This window comes from Brachycentrus maculatus, unplaced genomic scaffold (assembly GCF_059751285.1).
Source record: "Brachycentrus maculatus isolate JH-2025_06_01 unplaced genomic scaffold, ASM5975128v1 h1tg000005l, whole genome shotgun sequence".
NCBI lineage: Eukaryota > Metazoa > Arthropoda > Insecta > Trichoptera > Brachycentridae > Brachycentrus > Brachycentrus maculatus.
In genome coordinates, this window is record NW_028280760.1 from 3,608,812 (window position 1) to 3,629,314 (window position 20,503).

At 31.4% G+C, this 20,503-nt stretch overlaps 1 protein-coding gene across 1 annotated transcript in view; it reads right to left on the reverse strand.

Moving 5' to 3' along the window:
- Window positions 1-20,503, reverse strand: part of LOC148313877 (protein limb expression 1 homolog) — a 141,490-nt gene that overhangs the window by 102,108 nt on the left and 18,879 nt on the right. The window contains exon 2 of the mRNA XM_088278194.1: window positions 4,871-5,489. Coding sequence (XP_088134320.1) covers window positions 4,871-5,066 — 196 coding nt within the window. The 5' untranslated portion in view covers window positions 5,067-5,489. The remainder of the gene's footprint in view (window positions 1-4,870; window positions 5,490-20,503) is intronic.

A 20,503-nucleotide genomic window follows, 5' to 3' on the forward strand; every position in this document is an offset into this window, starting at 1 on the left:
TTATTGTTATTTAATTCATTGTGTCTTCTGTAATAATTCGATTTCTGAGAAATAACGGGAAACGCCGATTTATGACGTCAAAATGTTCAAGTTCAAGTTCAAGTTTGAATGATCTATTTTATTTTTGCAGAGGACCTTCTAAATTAACATATTTTCCATGAAATATATTATTATTAAGTAATTTATACATATATATATATATATATATATATATATATATATATATATATATATATATATATATATATATATATATATATATATATATATATATATATATATATATGTTTGTGTGTGTATAGATTAAATGCAGTTGAAATGCGTTCTCTCAAACGAATGTGCGTCAAACGTTGTATGATACATAGATGTTCGAATGGCGAAATAAGGAAAGAATGCAAGGCTGAGATAAGTGTTATCGATACAATTGAGAAAGGTGTTTTGAGATGGTTTAGACACGTGGAACAAATGGGTGAGGAAAAAAGAGTTGAGTAAATTTAGGAGACGTATTGTTAGAAACAGGAGCAAAGGAAGGCCAAAGAAAACTCGGCCTGAATAAGTCTTTCAAATACTTAAAAATGGTCAGATTGGGAGTCGGAAGGCCTATGATGACATGCATGAATGTAAAAGAGGCGAAAGTTGTTTGCAAAGGACAGAGTAGTGTGGCATTTTATTCTCTTCGCCTACCCCTGCGGGGAAGCGGCGTGATGGTTAGTTAATTATTTAGGTTATACTGATCACTTTAATATTCTTTACAAAAATGTAAGTAATATTAGTACTCTTGAAAACGGAAGAAAAAAATCTCGATGAATAGTTATATATAACGAAGAGCTAATATTACTAACATTCTTCTTAAAAAACACAAAAGTTAAAATGACTAACCACAATGTAAATGGTTTTAATATTTAAAATATTGAGAATATTTAACTGATTACTTTATATACGTGTAACATTTATCATTCTACCAAGGATTAAAAACCACACTATTTAAATTTAAAAAAAGTAAACTTCCGTTTAGAAATGAAGTAGTTCCTGGACATTTAAATTTTTCATTGAATTTGCTGTATTGAGAAAACAAGTATTTTGAATTTTGCCACACTACAAAACTTTGATACAAAAGAATTTGAAGCATTCCAAGACGTACAAGTTCTCAAGATAAACGTACGAGTATGAGCCAATAGTATCGGCTTAAAGCTCATACATGCAAGTATGTAGGTATATAATATTACGGAACGCACTAAGACACATTACTTCGTCATGGGAAGTGATTCCGGGCATAGGATGAATATTAAGCAGTTCACACAGTAGTCATAATATACTGAATTCACGAAGCGTGATTAAAAAGAAGCTTTTATTAAGACAAATTACGAAATTTTAATACATGTTTATCCGCGCACCACTCAAAATATAGTCGTTTTTTTTATTTTTGAAAAATTCACACTTTGATGGGCAAAATAGTTAGTTAATTCCACAGCATACATGTACGCTATTTACTAAGAAATAATTACCCATTCTTTATATTATTTATTGATTCGGCATTAACTTTGTGGAATGTAATGTTCATAATTTTTATAAATTAAACTTTTGATTTTACCACTTTAATGAGTTTAATTTATACAATATACACGACTAGCATCGAAAACTTACAGATGTTTTCATCTTCTGGTAAAAATTAAAACTTTTTAAAAATTTTATTAGAAGATGAAAACATCTGTTAGTTTTCGAAAGTAGTCGTATATATTAATAAAACTCATTTAAGTCATATTTTTTTTTAATACTCATTTTTTAATTATAACTTTATTTCTATTATAAACCTTCTAAAAAATATTTTATAATGAAACCCTCATCCGCACCCCAGTGGTGCATAGGGCACTGCTTCATATGAACACAGTGTTATCTTGATCGTTAACACACGAAGGAAAGGTGATCAGCCCTCCGCTTCAGGTACCAGTCCAGGGTAATATTGAATAAATATTACAGTGAAAAAATCACTTATATTTATTTTACCCCCCGTGGGAATCGAACCCGGGACCTCCAGAACGGTAGCCGAGCGTGCTGACCATTACACTACGGAGGCGGACAAAAATATTTACCAAGATTTAAATTATGTTTAAAATACTACATATGATATCTTTTCCACGTTTATTTTGTTGCATTTTTGTGCATCTCCATAGTGTAGTGGTTAGCACACTCTACCATTCAGGAGGTTCCGGGATCGATTTCCAGGGGGTTAAAAATAATTAAAATTATTTTTCACACTAACATTTGTTTGATACCTGGGCTGGTATCTGCAGCGTAGGACTGATCACCTTTGTTTATATAATAAAGTGTGAAATTAACATTGCAGCGATTTGATGTAGTCCGTTATGAACCATTGGGTATGGATAAGAGTCGGAAGTAGTATTTTATTCAATAAAATTTATATACAAACTGATTATGAAAACATCTATAGTTCTCGAAACTAGTCGTGTTTACATTAATTATCTCAAATGTGGTCTTCTACAAGTGTTTTATGTTAATATTTAAATCATCATGTTATTTGACAAAATTATGCTGAATCAATAAACAAAGTTAAGATATAGGACATAGTGAATCAATTATTCTATTTTTTTATATGGACTTTTCGTTGAACTGCTAAAATTTTAACAGGTTCACTGAGTACACTCACTCAGTTTAATTTGTTTTTTTTTCTTCCAACTCATTATTAATCGATTTCTGACCTTATTATTAAAAGATACTGATTTGTAATGTTCTATGACTTTATGCGCAATATTTTTTTACGCAGGAAATAATTTTTATTAATTATTACCCGATATTTTTTCTGATAACCGCAAATATTCAAAACTATTATGGGCAATGAACCTATAAAACGTATCGTCCTTGAGACAAAGTATGACGTGGTTTAAAAGAGAGCAAATTAAATGTAGTTTTGGTTAGTATTCTTTTTCTTTTTCAGGTTATTCTCCAGTTGATGAAGGTTATTCCTCATACAATCATATCCTTATTTTATAAAATTTCTAATAGATTTATATTATCCACTGACACTTCGTGATGGAATTACATTTTAATATATTATTAGATTAAAACCAATATTTTTAGCTTTTCCACTTTGTTTTTATTTGACGAGCGACCGGGTTTCGTCGTTACCGACATCGTCAGACCAGTCTGATGATGTCGGTAACGACGAAACCCGTTCCCTGGTCAGATAAAAACAAAGTGGAAAAGCTAAAAATATTGGTTTTAATCTAAAAATATATTATAAAATTTCATTATTTTTTTTAGACAATAAGTATATGTATATACATAAATACATACGTTCTTAAATTCATATACATATTTTTTCTGCGGAGACCCACCAAGCCACCTTATGTGTTTTATTGGTGGAGTTATTTTTACATATTTTTTATAACTAATTCATCAAAATAAACATAATATTAAACTTTTTAAATATATTTTTTACAAAATAAACTCTTGATCATTTACCCATTCCTTTATTTCGCCTTTGATCTCCATATTCTTTTAGTATTTCAGGCGTTTCTTATCCGTTGTTCGCTGCGAAAAAGCCTCACTAACAATAATATGGTAAAATATATTTCTACTTACAATGATTAAAGAAAACACTTGTTTTTTACCACTTAAGTTTTATTATAGACTACATGTTTCAGAAGTTAAACTTCCATCATTCAGGTCTGTATAATGATTAAAGAAAACACTTGTTTTTTACCACTTGAGTTTTATTATAGACTACGTGTTTCAGAAGTTAAACTTCCATCATACAATGATTAAAGAAAACACTTGTTTTTTACCACTTGAGTTTTATTATAGACTACATGTTTCAGAATTTAAACTTCCATCATTCAGGTCTGTATAATAACTAACTATAATAATAACTATTTCTACTTCATCTTTCTAGGGGTATTTTCTAAACATCTTTCTTGAGGTATAGCCATTTTGATAGGTTTATAATTGAAAAAAAAAATGATATGCGTTTTATGATACATTCAGCCTTAATTATAACTCTTATTTGTTCTCGTAAACTACAATGGTTTAAGTAATTAAAACTGAAAATAGCATAGTAAGTGGTAATGATTTCGTCTTAATCTTTGATAATTATTTCCGGACTCAATTCAGTACTTTTTTGTGAAGTGTATTTTTTTGACGACTGCCACCATTCTTTAACATAACTACTACTACTACTACTACTACCATCACGCCGTTTCCCCGCAGGGGTAGGCAGAGAGGATGGAACGCCACACTCTTCTGTCCTGACATACACTCCTCGCCTCCTTCACATCCATACATCTAGTCATACATGCCCTCCGATTACGCAGACTTTTGACACCGCCAGATTTTAGGTTCTGATTGATCTGATCGTGCCAAGTCTTTTTCGGTCGTCCACGTTCTGTTTTCCCTCTCACATTCGCCACATATATTTTCTTAGTCATTCTCTCGCTATCCATTCGCTCCACATGTCCATACCACTGCAAAGAGCTCTTTCTAATCTTTTCAATTATTCCTCGTTCAGCCTTACATTCCTTTCTTATATCTTCGTTTTTAATTCTGTCACACAATGATTTTCCACACATTCGTCTGAGGGAGCGCATTTCAACAGCATTCACTCTGCTTTCATCCTTCCTTTGCCAGTTCCATGTTTCGCTTCCATATTAACTATTAATAAGTAACTATACAAATAAACTCTGAAAAATAACGGGTGGAATCGTTGACATCATATGATAAATAAATAAATACTGAAAAGTACCACTCCCTTATTTTATCGAAGCTGAAATATGATACACGACAGAGTCGACCAGAAAGCTTCAGCTTTTCCTCTACTGGATGTAAACAATCAAACAAACAAGTGACTTTCACTCACCTCTGCCGTATCCTTGCGTGTGCTTTGCAAAGCTGTTGACAACCGCGTCCACAGCCTCCTTGAGAACCTGTTTGGCCCTGGCGTCCGGCGCCGCAGCGGCGCTCGTCTCGCCGGGCGTCGCCGCCGGTGCGCCGCTGCCGCCCACTCCGCCGCCCAGCGCCGCGATCTTGGGCTTACTCATCACAACTCCTTGCATCGTCAGACGCCTGCGCTTAGCCCTCACTCATGTCTTGGCCAGCATTGCACATCACAAAACACCCAGTGGGAGAAGAAAAAAAGTAATACCACTATGTCACGTTATAAACCTCAAATAAACACGAGTTTTGTAAGACAGTATATGAAACACGTCTTCTGTATGATATTCAATCAAGAAAATTCTAAAACTATTCCAATGAACATAATCTACAGAAAATTTTATGTATCTGTTGAATTTTGTCACTAGCACTTAAAATGCATCTTTCGCACTATTCTTACGAGTTCGTAATGTAATATATTTGAACTTTTAGAGGTCTATGTATGAATTAAAGCTCTTGATTAATATTTAAAAAAATTAAGTATCACTAGTATTGTACAAATTGTTTTAAAAATTATCGATGTTTTTGGTGAAATACGCGTCAATCTGAAAAAAAAAACAGTTTGTTAGTATTATTTCAAATGTCAAAATGTGGGCAATCAATGATATTGAAATTGATGGTAAAGAGTTTGTGGAAATATAATACTTTTCGGTTAAGTTATATTTAAGCTTTGTGGCATATTTCCAAAGTTTTATTAAATAAAACTCAAACATTGTGCTTTTAACGACTTTTATTTTTGCTGATTTTTAATATATTTTTTTATTTCTGTTACTTGAACAGGTTTTGGCCGATATGGGTTAGAAGGCAAGTTTTATGAATATAGCGGAATTTGAAATACAACGCAGTTTTTAAGTATTAGCAGGGTTTTAAAGTATTTAAATATTTTAACTAACTAACTAACTAACCATCACGCCGCTTCCCCGCAGGGGTAGGCAGAGAGAATAGAGCGCCACACCACTCTGTCCTTGCAAACATTCTTCGCCTCTTCCACGTTCATGCATCTCCTCATACATACCCGCCGATTGTTACGACTCCTAACCTGACCACTTTCAAGTATTTGGCCTACCTGATCGTGCCATGTTTTTCTCGGTCTTCCTCTGCTTCTTTTCCCACTAACATTCGCCTCATAAATTTGTTTTACCGTTCTTTCCTCACTCATTCGTTCTACATGTCCAAACCATCTCAACACACCTTTCTTAATTTTATCGATAATGCTTATCTCAGCTTTGCATTCCTTCCTTATTTCACTATTCGCACATCTATCATACATCGTTTTGTCGCACATTCTTCTGAGAGATCGCATTTCGACTGTATTCAGTCTACTTTCATCCTTCTTTTGCCAACACCATGTTTCACTTCCATACATTAGAGTTGGAACCAGGACTCCGTTGTGCACTGCCAGTTTAGCTTCCGCTGATAGGTTTTTATTTCCTATAACTGATTCCAGTGCACCATTCACTTTGTTCAATGCTGGGAACTGGGCATTTAAATATTTAAAACAATAAAACCCACAATTGGCATTCCGATGGAGTATTTATTTTGAAAGTAGGCGAAACAATTGTTTTATTTTTAAATATAAAACATATATTATTTTTGAAATTAATATGTTTTCCTACTAAGCAGAGAATCACGTTGCATAGGAATATCATATTATATTATCGCGTGCAAAATTAACCACGCATCAAACTTGACTATGTATAGACGGAAATAATTGAAGATCATGGGACTCTGCGGTTACGAGCAAGCTTTATCTATTCAAATTAACACATACACACATGCACACCCAATATGCATGCTGTGTGTATGTGGAAACCAATAAGTTATTTTACTTAGAAGTATATTATTAGATTAAAACCAATATTTTTAGCTTTTCCAGTTTATTTTTATTTGACCAGCGACCGGGTTTCGTCGTTACCGACATCATCAGACTGGTGGACCCACCAGTCTGATGATGTCGGTAACGACGAAACCCGGTCGCTGGTCAAATAAAAATAAACTGGAAAAGCTAAAAATATTGGTTTTAATCTAATAATATATTAAAATGCAATTCCATCACGAAGTGTCAGTGGATAATATAAATCTATTACTTAGAAGTCGTAAACTTATTGCATGCAAAATTGTTTTAAATTTTATTCATTAACTGTTCAAACTTGATGAAAATTTTATATAACTTCACTTTTGTTTTTAACCACTTTAATTATTGGTACTTTTCTCCAACCGATTTCGTTAAGAACCTTGTCCTCTTAAGGGATGGACTCGTATATGTCCATCTCTGAAGATAACAGGGTTCTAACAAGAACTGTTGGAGAAAAGAACCAAAAACAAAAGTGGTTAAAAACAAAGTTTTTGTTTTAGTTCTTATTTTATAAAGTTTTATAGTCGTGCCACAAACTGCAAAAAAAACATTCAACATATATTATACGTCCTCCTCCATAGTCATCGCGTCTGGCTACCACGCTGGAGGTCCCGCGTTCTATTCTCAAAGGGGTCATTTGAGTGATTTTTCACTGTTTTATTTATTTAATTTTACCTGGTACATGAAGCGCAGGGCTGATAACCTTTCAAATTCGGACATATGTTAATTTGAATCTATTGAAACTGTATGTTCGTTCCTTCAAAGTCTTAAACCTCCAAAGTATTCATTAATTGCTACGAAATTTTGACACAACGTTTTTATATAGTCGTGACTCGTTTTGTTACCATATTTTTTACTACGTACAATGGCAGCACTATCTGTTTAACGTAGGAGCAATACAGACAATACTTAACATTGATCTCAGCAGACAGTTTTTAACAGCTGCTAAAATATTGTGTACACACAAGCGTTGTGGAACTAAACATTAAATATTTTAAATGAGTGCACTATCTTTTTTTATTTCCATTTAAACAGATGAGAAGATCTGAGGCACAACAAAGCGTGCTCAGATTCAACAATTAAAAATAATTAAATGGATAAAGAAAAACAAATATCGTTATGTGGGAAGAAACCTGTATGAAAGCTAATTCTATTTGAAAATTTCACACGTTTAAATAAGTGATATTATCACAAATCACATTCAAGCTTCAACAGTGAATTAGCTTCTTTTACCGTCATATGTACATTATAATTTACTATTATGTGGATGCCATAGGAGTTGATGGTGGTTTTGACCACGAAGAAACCATCAGACAAGGCTAAATACAGGTTTTAATCTTATCGCATTCATAAAAATAATAGTTAGTAACAAGCCTTCCGGAAAGATTTATAAATTCGAAATAAATTTAATTGAAGACTGCCAGGTGTTAATGAGTTACTTATGTCATTTTTGATTGATATTATTCATTCAATTCAATTAGCATAATAAGATCTGTTGAAGTGCCTGGGAAATATTTCATAGATACAGAATATTATTAATTGGTTTGGTATTAACTTTGTGGAATAACGTTATTTAAATATTAAAAAATAACTCTTGAGTTTGACACATTTTGAGCTTATTAAAGTAAACACGACTAGTTTCAACCACATCTGTAGTTTTCGAAACTAGTCGTGTGCACAAAATAAAAGTGGTCTAAAACAGGTGTTTTATTAATTTATTTTAATTTTATTTTTTGTTTCGGCATTTACTTTGTGGTAAGACATGTTTCAATGATTAAGGAAACATTTTTTTTATACCACTTGAGTTTATTAATGACTGCTTGTTTTGGAAGCTGAACTTCCATCGTCAGGTCTGAATAATAACTAAAATATAAAATAAAATAAAAACTGTTCTATAAATAAGGAGAGGGGTAAGTTAGGGGGAGGGGGTGAGTCGAGGGGCGGAGTTTGAAAACAAAGGTGAAGAATTTTGAAACAATATATTATTCAATAGATTATTTTTATTTATTTTATTTTATTTATTTATTTAAACTTCATGTACAGAAAATAAAAAAAAGTACATTGGCGGGCTTATTGCTAAAAAGCAATATCTTCCAACCGACCAAAGACGGACTAGTGATATTGATCAAAACGTTTGATAACATATATAGCCGTTTGCAATCAGTGGGCAGATAGTACTTGAACATTTAAAAAAAACATAAATTACAAATTGACATTTAAAAAGAAACATAAATTAACAAAAGACGATAATAAGGAGGGCAAAGGAAGAAGGGAGATTAGGGAAGGAGGTAGAGGGAGGAGGTTTGATCGACAGTTAGGATTCTAATGACAGATAGTAATGTCTCAGACGTTTTTAAAATTTATTTTAAAAAGCTTATTGTGACATTTCTACTCCGCGGTAGAAATGTCACACCGCGTGTAAATGTACCCCCGCGGGAGTCACAAGGCCTCTACAAAAAAGAAAAAAAATCTCATTTGGAGTGTAGCTAAATTCTTGTTCATAAATATGGATTTCTCTACGGACTTTTTTATATTCTGTAAAAATATAAACATAGTTTTACAAATGTAAAAATTAACTTATAAGCAGAGAAATCCAGATTTGTGAACAAAAATTTAAATGCGTATAAAATGTTGTGAATAAAATAGACGGTCAAATTATAAGCGGGATTGAAATTCAAATTAAACTTTTAAGTCGTCTTCTAGTATGTAAAATAATTCTGAAAGGATCTTGTATGCATTTAAATAAAGGGCTATGCTTTAGCATTAAATCAAATAAAAATCTTAAATCAATTCTACCCATGATTGACACCCACACTACTGAAAATCTTGGAAGTTCTACATATATGATCCAATTTTGAAACGTTGTTGTTGAATCACTAGAACCTCATTAGAGACATCTATTGGTGAGATGTAAAGAATCTTTTTACTGAGCAGAAACTCTTTTATTAGTATGTGAGGTCCGAATCCTGGATTATAATCCCATATAATACATGAGAAACGCCAGATAATATCATTTTCATTTTTATTATTTTAGCTTATAATTTGACCAGTTAATTTATTTAAAACATTTTGAGTGTGTCCAAATACTTGATCAAGTGTTTGGACACATTCAAAATGTTGTTAACGCGATATTAATAATTATGTCCTTTTTACTAGTCATTAGTCGAAAGACAGCGGATTCTGTTGACATTAATATTGCGCCAGTGAATGATAATATCTACATTCCTACTGAGATATCCCACACTCGAACACAATTTATACATCACAGCAGATACAAGGAAACGTTCACTTTATCGTTAGAATTAATGTTAATGACGATGTAAATTGCCACATAACTCACAGGGATCGCACTGGCATTAATAAAAACATATGTATAAATGAAATCACACGATAATCGTGTAAATATATTATACAACAGGGGTGAAGCTATTTATGTTTGAATGATACATGTTTTATGTGTAAAATGGACGATTATTATTTACAAATGAGTCTTGATTCCAACCCCAAGCTTTCATTCATGTTTTACTATCATATATATGTTCTTATTAAGGAAAACACATGTTTTTTTACCACATGAGTTTATTTTATGACGAGTAATTTCGGAAACTAAGCTTCCATCTTCAGATCTAATAAAGTTTACTTTTAGACCTGAAGATGGAAGCTTAGTTTCCGAAACCAGTCGTCATAAAATATACTCAAGTGGTAAAAAAACAAGTGTTTTCTATATTAATTTCATCATATCTTACCACAAAGTAAATACTGAAACAATAAATTAAGTAAGTATGTTCCATTTATGGACGGTGTCACGCTTATTTTGCTAAATTTTTAGTTTTTTTTAACATCTCAACATACATGAAGAAAAATATGGAAGTCTGGGCATTTATGGGGCTTACGACCGTCATAGGCTGGTTTAAGTGATCACTTTACACACGGGTAACATTGACCAATTCTACCCATGATTGACAACCACACCACTCAAATTCTTGGATCTTCTATATATTGTTCAAATTCGAAACATAGTGCTTGAATTTACGACATTTTGAGTGTGTCCAAATACTTGTTCACAAATCTGGATTATCTCAAATTATAGGAGTTATTAGTGCTTGATTTCACTAAAATTTCAATAGACCTCCATATTCTTCTCCATTTATGTTGAGATGTAAAAAAAATCTATAATTGAAGATAATCCAGATTTGTGAACAAGAATTTAGACTCACCCAAAATGTTGTAAGTTAACAGTATTTTTTAATATCGTAACATTTTCTTTCGATAATCTTTCGTACGAAGTTATTGTTATTTTGTATATTCTTCCAAGCAACCAATATATATTGTTTAATATATGCGCTAAAGATTACAGTTATTATTGGGGATTTATAATACTTAATAAATTAACAGTTTCGTAATAAATATCTGTCGCTGATCAGTCATTGAACTCTTACGTACTGGTAGACAATAACTCATCAGTTATTAATTCAGTGTTACAAGTTCCGCGTGCTTTAAGGCAGACTTTACATCGGAACACTTAAGCGCACTTTTCAAATCAACCTACTTAACTAATTTTAGTGATGAAAACGCACATAAATTGCGAGTAATCATATATAGGGAAAAGCTTTGTGTCTTTATTTTTCTAATGTAAATTAATGAAGGTGGAGTGAAATAAACTAAGAGGAAGACGAAAACCTATATTTTTTTATGGGTTTTCGTTTATTTATATTATATTTGATAGTATTTAGCTTTATCAACCCTTTGCATCGTTTCAAGGGTAGAAATCCATTGTTTGATTGTTTAAAAAAATGTATGAGTTTAGGTATTCACGTAAAATATGACTACTGATCTTGTCGCGGTTCTATGTTAGAATAGCGCGCTCTCGTCTGACGTGTTGTCACTTTATTATTGCATGTCCAAATATAAATCAATTGCTCCAACGATTTCTAACGGAATTCCCTTTCATAAACATACTTGACGTAAAGTCATTGTGTTGTAAACATACTTTAAAAAACTGGGTAAAAACAAAAGAAATATAACAAATCCTTCCCTTCTTCTTCTAAACTTATGTCACGCCCAATGGTGCAAAGGGCACTTTATTGTATCGTCCAGCACCTATGTGCCAGTTCAGATTGATACGAAATAAATATTACAATAAAAAAATCACTTATTTTATTTTGATGCTCCTGGGACCTTTAGCATGGTGCCAAAATGCGTTACCCACTATATCACAGAGTAGGGTTATAAATAGTACTATTCTGTGTGTTTATATTATGCTTTGTGACGGTATAGACTTATTCTAACACTACTAATAAATCGAATAATGTAAACTGGGCTTTACGACCTACCTCGACATTTCACGAAGACTTTTGAAGTACTCACTCTTCAAGTGCTTCATTTGCAAAACTTCAAGTGTCAAGTGTGGCCGTCTCTAGAGAACAAGCTACTACCACAGAACTTCCCACGCTAGAATTCTGCAAATTGAGTACTTTGGCGATATTCGAGGCAGTAAATGAAGAGTAGGATATTTATGGCGATGGAAGAGATATTGAAGAATTGACAAGCGCCGTGGAGTAGTTGACTAGACGATCTACTGTGAAATCGGATTCTAAGATTCGATTCCAACCAATCATGAAAAGATTAAAAAACGATCGATTTTCTGAGAGCTCAATGCATATTTTTTAAATCTCATTGTTTGACAACCACACTACTATTTTTTTTTATATCCTACATAAATCATGAATCTCATGACGCTGGTTCACTGGAACCACCTATGGTTGGTTTGAGGAAGCTTTTATTTAGCAGATACCAGTACCCAGACTTCCATATTCTTTTCCATATTTGTTGAATTTTTGTAAAATCCTACATATATAATAATCTCATGACGCTATATGTGTAGCTCACTGGAACAATGTATGGTTGGTTTGAGGAAGCTTTAATTAATAGCACAGATCCCCCAGTACCCAGATTTCCATATTATTTTTCATCTATGTTGTGATATCAAGTGTAGAGACCCAGATTTGTGAATAAGTATTTAAACACACTCAAAATGTTGTTCACTCAATGTTTGTCTGTGAAACTTTGATGTGAAGGAAAATAATTAAGTTATTTTTCGTAAATTTAAAAATAAAATTGAGTCCTGCCGGCAGTTCCGCGTGCTCCAAGACAGAGTTTACATCGGAAAACTTAAGCACGCTTTTCAAATCAATCTAATTAACTTATTTTAGTGAAGAAAACGCCCACACATAGCGAGTAATAAGATATAGGGAAAAGTTTTATGTCTTTATTTCTCTAATGTAATATATGAATTGTAAAAATCATAGTTTGTCAAGATAAATTGTTTGAAAAATTGATGAATAAAAATGATCCTGTTGAGTACATTCCTGAGTAATAAGATATAGGGAAAAGCTTTATGTCTTTATTTCTCTAATGTAATATATGAATTGTAAAAATCATAGTTTGTCAAGATAAATTGTTTGAAAAATTGATGAATAAAAATGATCCTGTTGAGTACATTCCTGAGCAGTAGAGAACTAGTCAGTTCTATAGATATAGGTGGAGTTTTCCCAATAAATTAGCATACCCTGGACATATAACCCCTTTGCACTTATATTACCAGTGATTATAACTCTGCATATGCATACCAGAAAAGATCAAAATAATTATATCTTGCGCTGGCTGTGTCAGACTACTGGAAGTATGGCCGCAGCATTATTTATGCGCATACACCCATTCCAGTTGAATAATTTCGTACAAAATGGGCTATAAAAAATACTATATATGTTAATAAAAAAATAATAGTGCACGCCCGTAGCTGTTCCCACAGCAAAGCAGATATTACACGTGGAGGCACACAGGTTTTTTCGTACTACAAATCAACAGCGGCTCGTGGAAAATGAACTTAAACGAATCGAACACTCGCGAATTAAAGGTGGAGAATGAACTTAATTGATTTGAACGCTTTGTGATTCAAACTTTGTGAGATTGACTTAATCGGCTCGTATTCTTTATGAGTTTAACTTGGAGAATAAACTTAATTGATTTATACACTTAATGAAAATGAACTTAATTGATTTGAAAACATCGTGAGTTTTCAAAATCAACTTAATCGGTTCGTTTAGTTTATGAGTTTAACTTGGAGAATGAACTTAATTGATTTTTGTTTAGTGAGTAAAAAATAAACTTAATCGATTTGTTGAGTTAAAGAGTTTTTGAAGCATTTTATAAACATTATGTAAATTAATAATAAGCAAACTCTGTTTCTAATCTCTATATTAGGAAATAATGTGTTCAATGTTTTTGTTTTATTATTTTTTATGATTGTAAATTTATATGATATTTTTCAATACGCAGATAACGATATTGGATAAGCAATATTTTGGAAATATTTTTCGTAATACATAGATATACGAGTATATCGAATCCTCCTCCGTCTCCCCCTCCCATTACACACTACATAATCGAACTAGATCTTTATAGAACTAGATCAATAAATATCTAGTTATAAGGAACTAGATATGTATTGAACTAGATCATTTCAATACATCTAGTTAGTTCTCGTATATCCCTGATAGTTATGTTATGCAATTTGAGATTGCTATCTTTTCTGCACTACTGAGGTCAACAAGTTCACAAACCACTTTGGTTAGATTCTAGATTTAATCTATCCCGCCCTTTTGAGAAAACATTGCAACCTAACTGTGTGCTATTTCACTTTAATAAATATCATTCATACTCCTTGATATTACTAATATTGCACAACTTATAAAAATAAGTTGTATTTCAATTGTTTATTTATGAATATACATAATTCAAATTAATAAAACTTTCATTAAGTTTCATAAATCAAACAATATCCATTATATAAGTCCGAATTAAATCTAAAGAAAGGCTCTACCTACACTGTACATTTTTTTGTCTGTATAGCTATAGGTAAAGATCTGTCTAATGGTAATTAGCCAAACTAAAGGGAAAAGTCTCCCAAACAAATGTCAGATCCGCTCTCTTGTATGGCTCCGAATGCTGGACGATGTATATCACTTACACTTGGCAACTAGGAACTGCTGAAATGCGAATGCTTAGATGGTCAGCTAGAGTGTCCTTTAGAGACAAAATAAAGAGTTCACGCATTCGCGGAAGCCCGGTAGATTAGACATCAAAAGTTAGGTAGAGGAAGGCAATATCAATTGAAATCCGATTTAAGCAGGTAATTAGTTGTAGCGTAAGTGATATTTTTTAAGATACAAAAAATGTAGAAATAGAAAAAAATATTTAAATGTCAAGAAATGTTTTAAAACATAAAAAATACCTACCCAGACATTTTTCATCTTGTTTCGTATATCCTCTGAAAATACTTATAAAATAATTCGGATTTAATCTCACCTAATTTCGATTGTAGAAGTGTTGAAAGAGATATTATATACAATGTCTAAAATTTCTCAACTGTTGGATGGTACAACTTTTGCAAAATTAATGCAATATGGATGTTCAATAATGGGCAGAATGGTGAACGTTACATAAGTATACAAAGCAATCACTTAAGCCAGCAAAATGCCAGGTCGCAAGCGCTGTGATGCTGTGTGCTAAGACTTCCATCTACTTCCGAACAAAAAAAGTAGATTTATTGATTCGGCGTTTAATTTGTACAACTTCATTTTCATTTATGCATTAATTTTTATATTATTTTTTAACATCTCATCAAAGATGAAGAAGAATATGGAATTCTGGGCATTTACGGGGCTGAAGACCGTCATAGGCTGGTTTAAGTGATCACTTTACACAAGTGTTTACTTTTGAGTAGTGTGGTTGTCAATAATGGGTAGTATTGGTGAATGTTACACGTGTGTAAAGTGATCACTTTAACCAGCCTATGACGGTCGCCAGCTCCGTAAATGCACAGACTTCCATATTCTTCTTCATCTTTGATGAGATGTTAAAAAATAATATGAAAACAACTCCTGTAATTGGAGATAATCCAGATTTTGTGAACAAGTATTTGGACACGCTCAAAATGTTGTATAAATTTTTAAATCAAACACAGATTTTTTGAGTCTACTAAGTTGTATTTTATTAACAAAAACTAGTTATGGTATTTTCAAACTAATGTACAAAATACAACTTAGTAGACTCAAAAAAATCTATGTTTGATTTACAAATGAATACATAAAACTATACATGTTTAATCTCGAGTTGAGACACCAATAACATAAGAATTATATAATAAAATTGAGTACGAGGCACCAAAGCTTACGCCTACATTACAGTTCAATAGTTGAATAAATTATCTTTGACCAGTGATCATATTTGCAAACTTGTGATACAAATTTGAATAAATAAAAAATACGTAGGAACACGGGCATACTATTATAATGCAACTCTGTTTTTTAGGCTTCTTTATTGTTTGAAACGAGTTTCATTGGCCGAGGCGGTTGCAGATATTTGAAAACACATTTCAGCAAGATTTATTGGATAAATTGGACATAATTTAAATGGATTTTTTAATTATAAAAATTCTTTGTTTTCCGACACTGGTTCGTTCAGCGTACACTTTTTTATATTGGAAATAAACATAACAATTTCAGGGGCCAGAAAGTTAGCGAGAATATCGATAGTTTTATTCATTTTTAATTTGTTTTTACTATAATATCTTAATTATTTTTAAAAAAATATTTTAAGTAGATTTAGTCGATTAAGTCTCGGGATTATCAAATAACCGACATTATTTATTTAAGGCCCAGTATTCGTTAAGTCGCAACTTAATGTTCTCTAAATTCAGGTATCATTTTACATAATTAATTTCTTCCTCAAAACACCGTTTTCGCATTGAAAAAAATCAGTTTTTCGTTGTAATAGTTATATGGTTTTGAAAAAATGAGTTATTGTAAGGTGAGGATTTAATAAAATTATAAAAATATATTTTCTCTATATTTTGTAAGTGCGTAATTATTATGTCCGCCTCCGTAGTGTAATGGTCAGCACGCTCGGCTACCGTTCTGGAGGTCCCGGGTTCGATTCCCAAGGGGGGTAAAATAAATATAAGTGATTTATTCACTGTAATATTTATTCAAAATTACCTTGGACTGGTACCTAAAGCGGAGAACTGACCACCTTACCTTCATGTTTAAAAAAGCGATCAAGATAACACTGCGTTTATATGACGCAGTGCCCTACGCACCATTGGGTGCGGATAAGGATTTTTTTTATGTAAGTATTCTAAAAAACTAAAAAATATCCAACATACATTGTTTAAAAAATCGAGCTTGAAGAGACGTGTGACTTCTCAGGTTGTCGGTCGGTGATTGAATTCTCTGTTTCGGAGTAGGCCTTAAGAAGAAGTTTTTGAAAATGGTTTTTAAAGTACCTATATTTACAACACAATTACTTTACGTTAGGTACCTATATAAAAAGACAATTCCGTTTGAAAGTGTCAGAACGGTCCGTTTATATGTATCCAATAATAAAGTGATACTAGGTCAGACTAGAGCGTGCCATTCTAGCATAGAACCGCGACAAGATCAGAAGTAATATTTTTCGTAAATACCTAAACTTTGGTTTGTTTTTAATTATTTACAAAATGGATTTTTATCCTAAGAACGAAATTTTAAGTTGATAAAACTATTTACCATAATATGATCACCTTGCTTTCGTGCAATTAACAATCAAAATAACACGAAGCTTTGTCATATGTACCATTGGGCGCAGACAAGGGATGAAGAAGCGCAGGTCAACGAAGATTCAATTTTTAATGTAATTCTTCAAGCAATAATTTATTAAAGAAAAAAACAGTAAGTGTTTATTATAATATATAAATACACAAGTGCAAAAACAAGCATTTCTATTTAAAACTTTCACAATTGTAAATCAAACATTTTCAAAGCCAAAAATCAAAATATTAGAAAATATAAATTACTGAAAAATACCCCATGAAAAAAAAAACAAAAACATTTTGCATAAAAATTTACTTTAACTTAATATAATTAATTTATGTTCAGCGTAAGTCCCCTTAGCCAATCATAAATTTAACTGAAGTAAAATTTTAAGCAAAAATTTTAAATTATGTGAATTTTTAAATGGGCTTAAATCGCGATAATTTTTATATCTAGGACAAACTAATAAAAACCTGTGATTTTCCATATTCAGATAAAAACATTAACCCGTTAACTATTTATACATAATAATTGTTTTCGCTTTTGGGACCTTGATGCTTTTAGTATACATTAGTAATTCTGTATCTCTATATATCTAATGGTTGATAAATTATCTTGAATATGTCATTTCAGCCATGGATCTTGTAATAGCACTTAACCTATCACGTTTTGTTTTAAGGTAGCTGTAATCTATTGCAAAAATATAATATTATAATCAACGAAGTATTTATAGATGGATATTATTAAGAAAAACACCGCAAGTAGAATATGAAAAATGAAATGAGTACATTCTGAAACTTTATATTTAAAATGCATCGCAAAATCTCGCAACTAATTTTATAGGTACTAGAAAATATTTGGTATTTTTTGTTGTTATTTTTTTGGTTTCTGTTTTTGAAAAAGAGAAGTATTTACGTTCTTATTATAAACACAAATATATTAACAGTTATTTATTGTTATTAAAAATAGGAATCAAGTTGTGTCTGAGTGGTCTCGAGTCCACGACGCTAATCTCGGAACAACAACCCGATTCAAGTTATTGTTATTATATTCTTTTTAATTCAAATATGATTTTAGATTTTTAGATAACTACATGATACATTTTTACATACAACATAAGTTCACAAAAGGAAAATTTAACGATATATCTAGCCGAATTAAATGTTTGAATTCTAGTATGTGCATCGTTATATTACTTCAAAATATCTAGGGTGTCAGTAAGTACCATAAATAAGTTTTTTTCCAATATTAATTTTTTGTAAAAAAATTTAAATTGAATGTGATTAAATTTATGTGGCAAAAAATATGTAAAATTTGAGATGATTGGTTTGTGAATATTCAATTTCGACTAAACCACAGTAGGTACTTAATGTGACAATAATCGCGATCTTATCACTGCGCACCTAATTAGAGGTATTTATTAAATTTCAGTTTAAACCTTTTTAATTAAAGCGTATGTCGATCCATCAAAAGTATTATATTATGTATATTTCTCTCACACAATAAAAAAATACCAGGTACCTAACGAGTTTGTTAAAATAATGCCGATTCTTTAGATCACGACTGCACTTATTCATCACAATTAATACGAAATAGACGCTTTTGTATTGAAGTAGATTCAAATTTAGGACACATCAATAATAATCAAGATGACGCCGTCTCTTATTGTGTTGCATTCAAGTCCGTAAGAGGAAAGAAGATATAATACAATCTTGTTTGACAATTAACCTCAAAGGATATTGTGAAAATGTTCCACGACGTCGGGTAGGTACGTACTGTTTTATGCATTTCTCACGATTGGCAAATATATATTTATTTATATGGCAACCGCGATACTAGAATAAAATGCGGTATTGGACCGAAGTATTTTAAATTAAGAATTCTATTACCACAGATTATTTCAATGCTTTTGTTTTAAAAGCAATAGATAAAAACGTCTGTGTTCTCATTTCAAACATTGTAAATAAAACGTCAAATCACAAACAAAAGAAAGATTGAATTAATTTTATTGCGATGGCGGCAAATGGTAAGTCTTATTTAAATTTATTAGAAAATATTGATTTTAAATACTTGAATATGCAAATGGTGTATGTTATTTAGTGTAAGGCGATTTTTAACTCTTAATTACATAATATAACCTTTTTACTAGTTACTTTAAAAATTTTATTTACCGTTTGTTTTATATAAAATACATAGATTTTAATTCCTATATAAAAAAAAAACTTCCTTAATTTTGTCGAGTTATCTTTAAATCTTGGTAATTTTTTTAACATACTTAATATATTGTTCATGAATATTGTCAAAACGTGGGTATATTACTCATTCGGAAGATATATAGTATTTAATATACACACAACAATTATTTTTTTATGTAGGCAATCTGTGTGTATTTATAATTCTGAATTTTTTAAAGCATCAATCATCAATTTCATACTCAAAATGTCGCATCTAAAAACAACAATACATTGAGAAGTTTTTAATTTTCAATCAGTTTCGCAATGATTTTTCAACATCATTGGCAATCCTAAAAACATATATCTTCTAAAAAAACTTTCATTTTTAATTACCTGACATCCAAGTGACTCTGAAATCTAGCTACGGTTTATGCAACACCTCTTATCATAGCCCTACTTAGGCTTTATATTTATAAGTCTTGTAGCCTTTACCTACTCGAGAGTGGAATTACTCTAAATGTTTAAATTTACTATTACTTCATATAATTAAAGTTTATACGATTCAATGATTCTAAGTTAGCAATGAGGTTACTCAGGTATATGATTTTATTCCTACGATTTTACCCCTATGTTTACATAGGATATGAGCTTACTTATGTACTAGGTATAATCTATCTTTTCATTAATTTATTTGTCACTTTATGGTAAAATACGTCTATTTTAATTTGTTTTATTTGGTAAATATCACTATTACATAAAATCTATTATGACACGTGACACTTTGTTTTAGACTTAGACTTATATATGGTGTTTGCGTAATAATGCGTAATGCATCAGAACACGTGTGACAATAGATTTTAAGAAATCGTTAAATTTACAAGTAAAACAATAATTAAAAA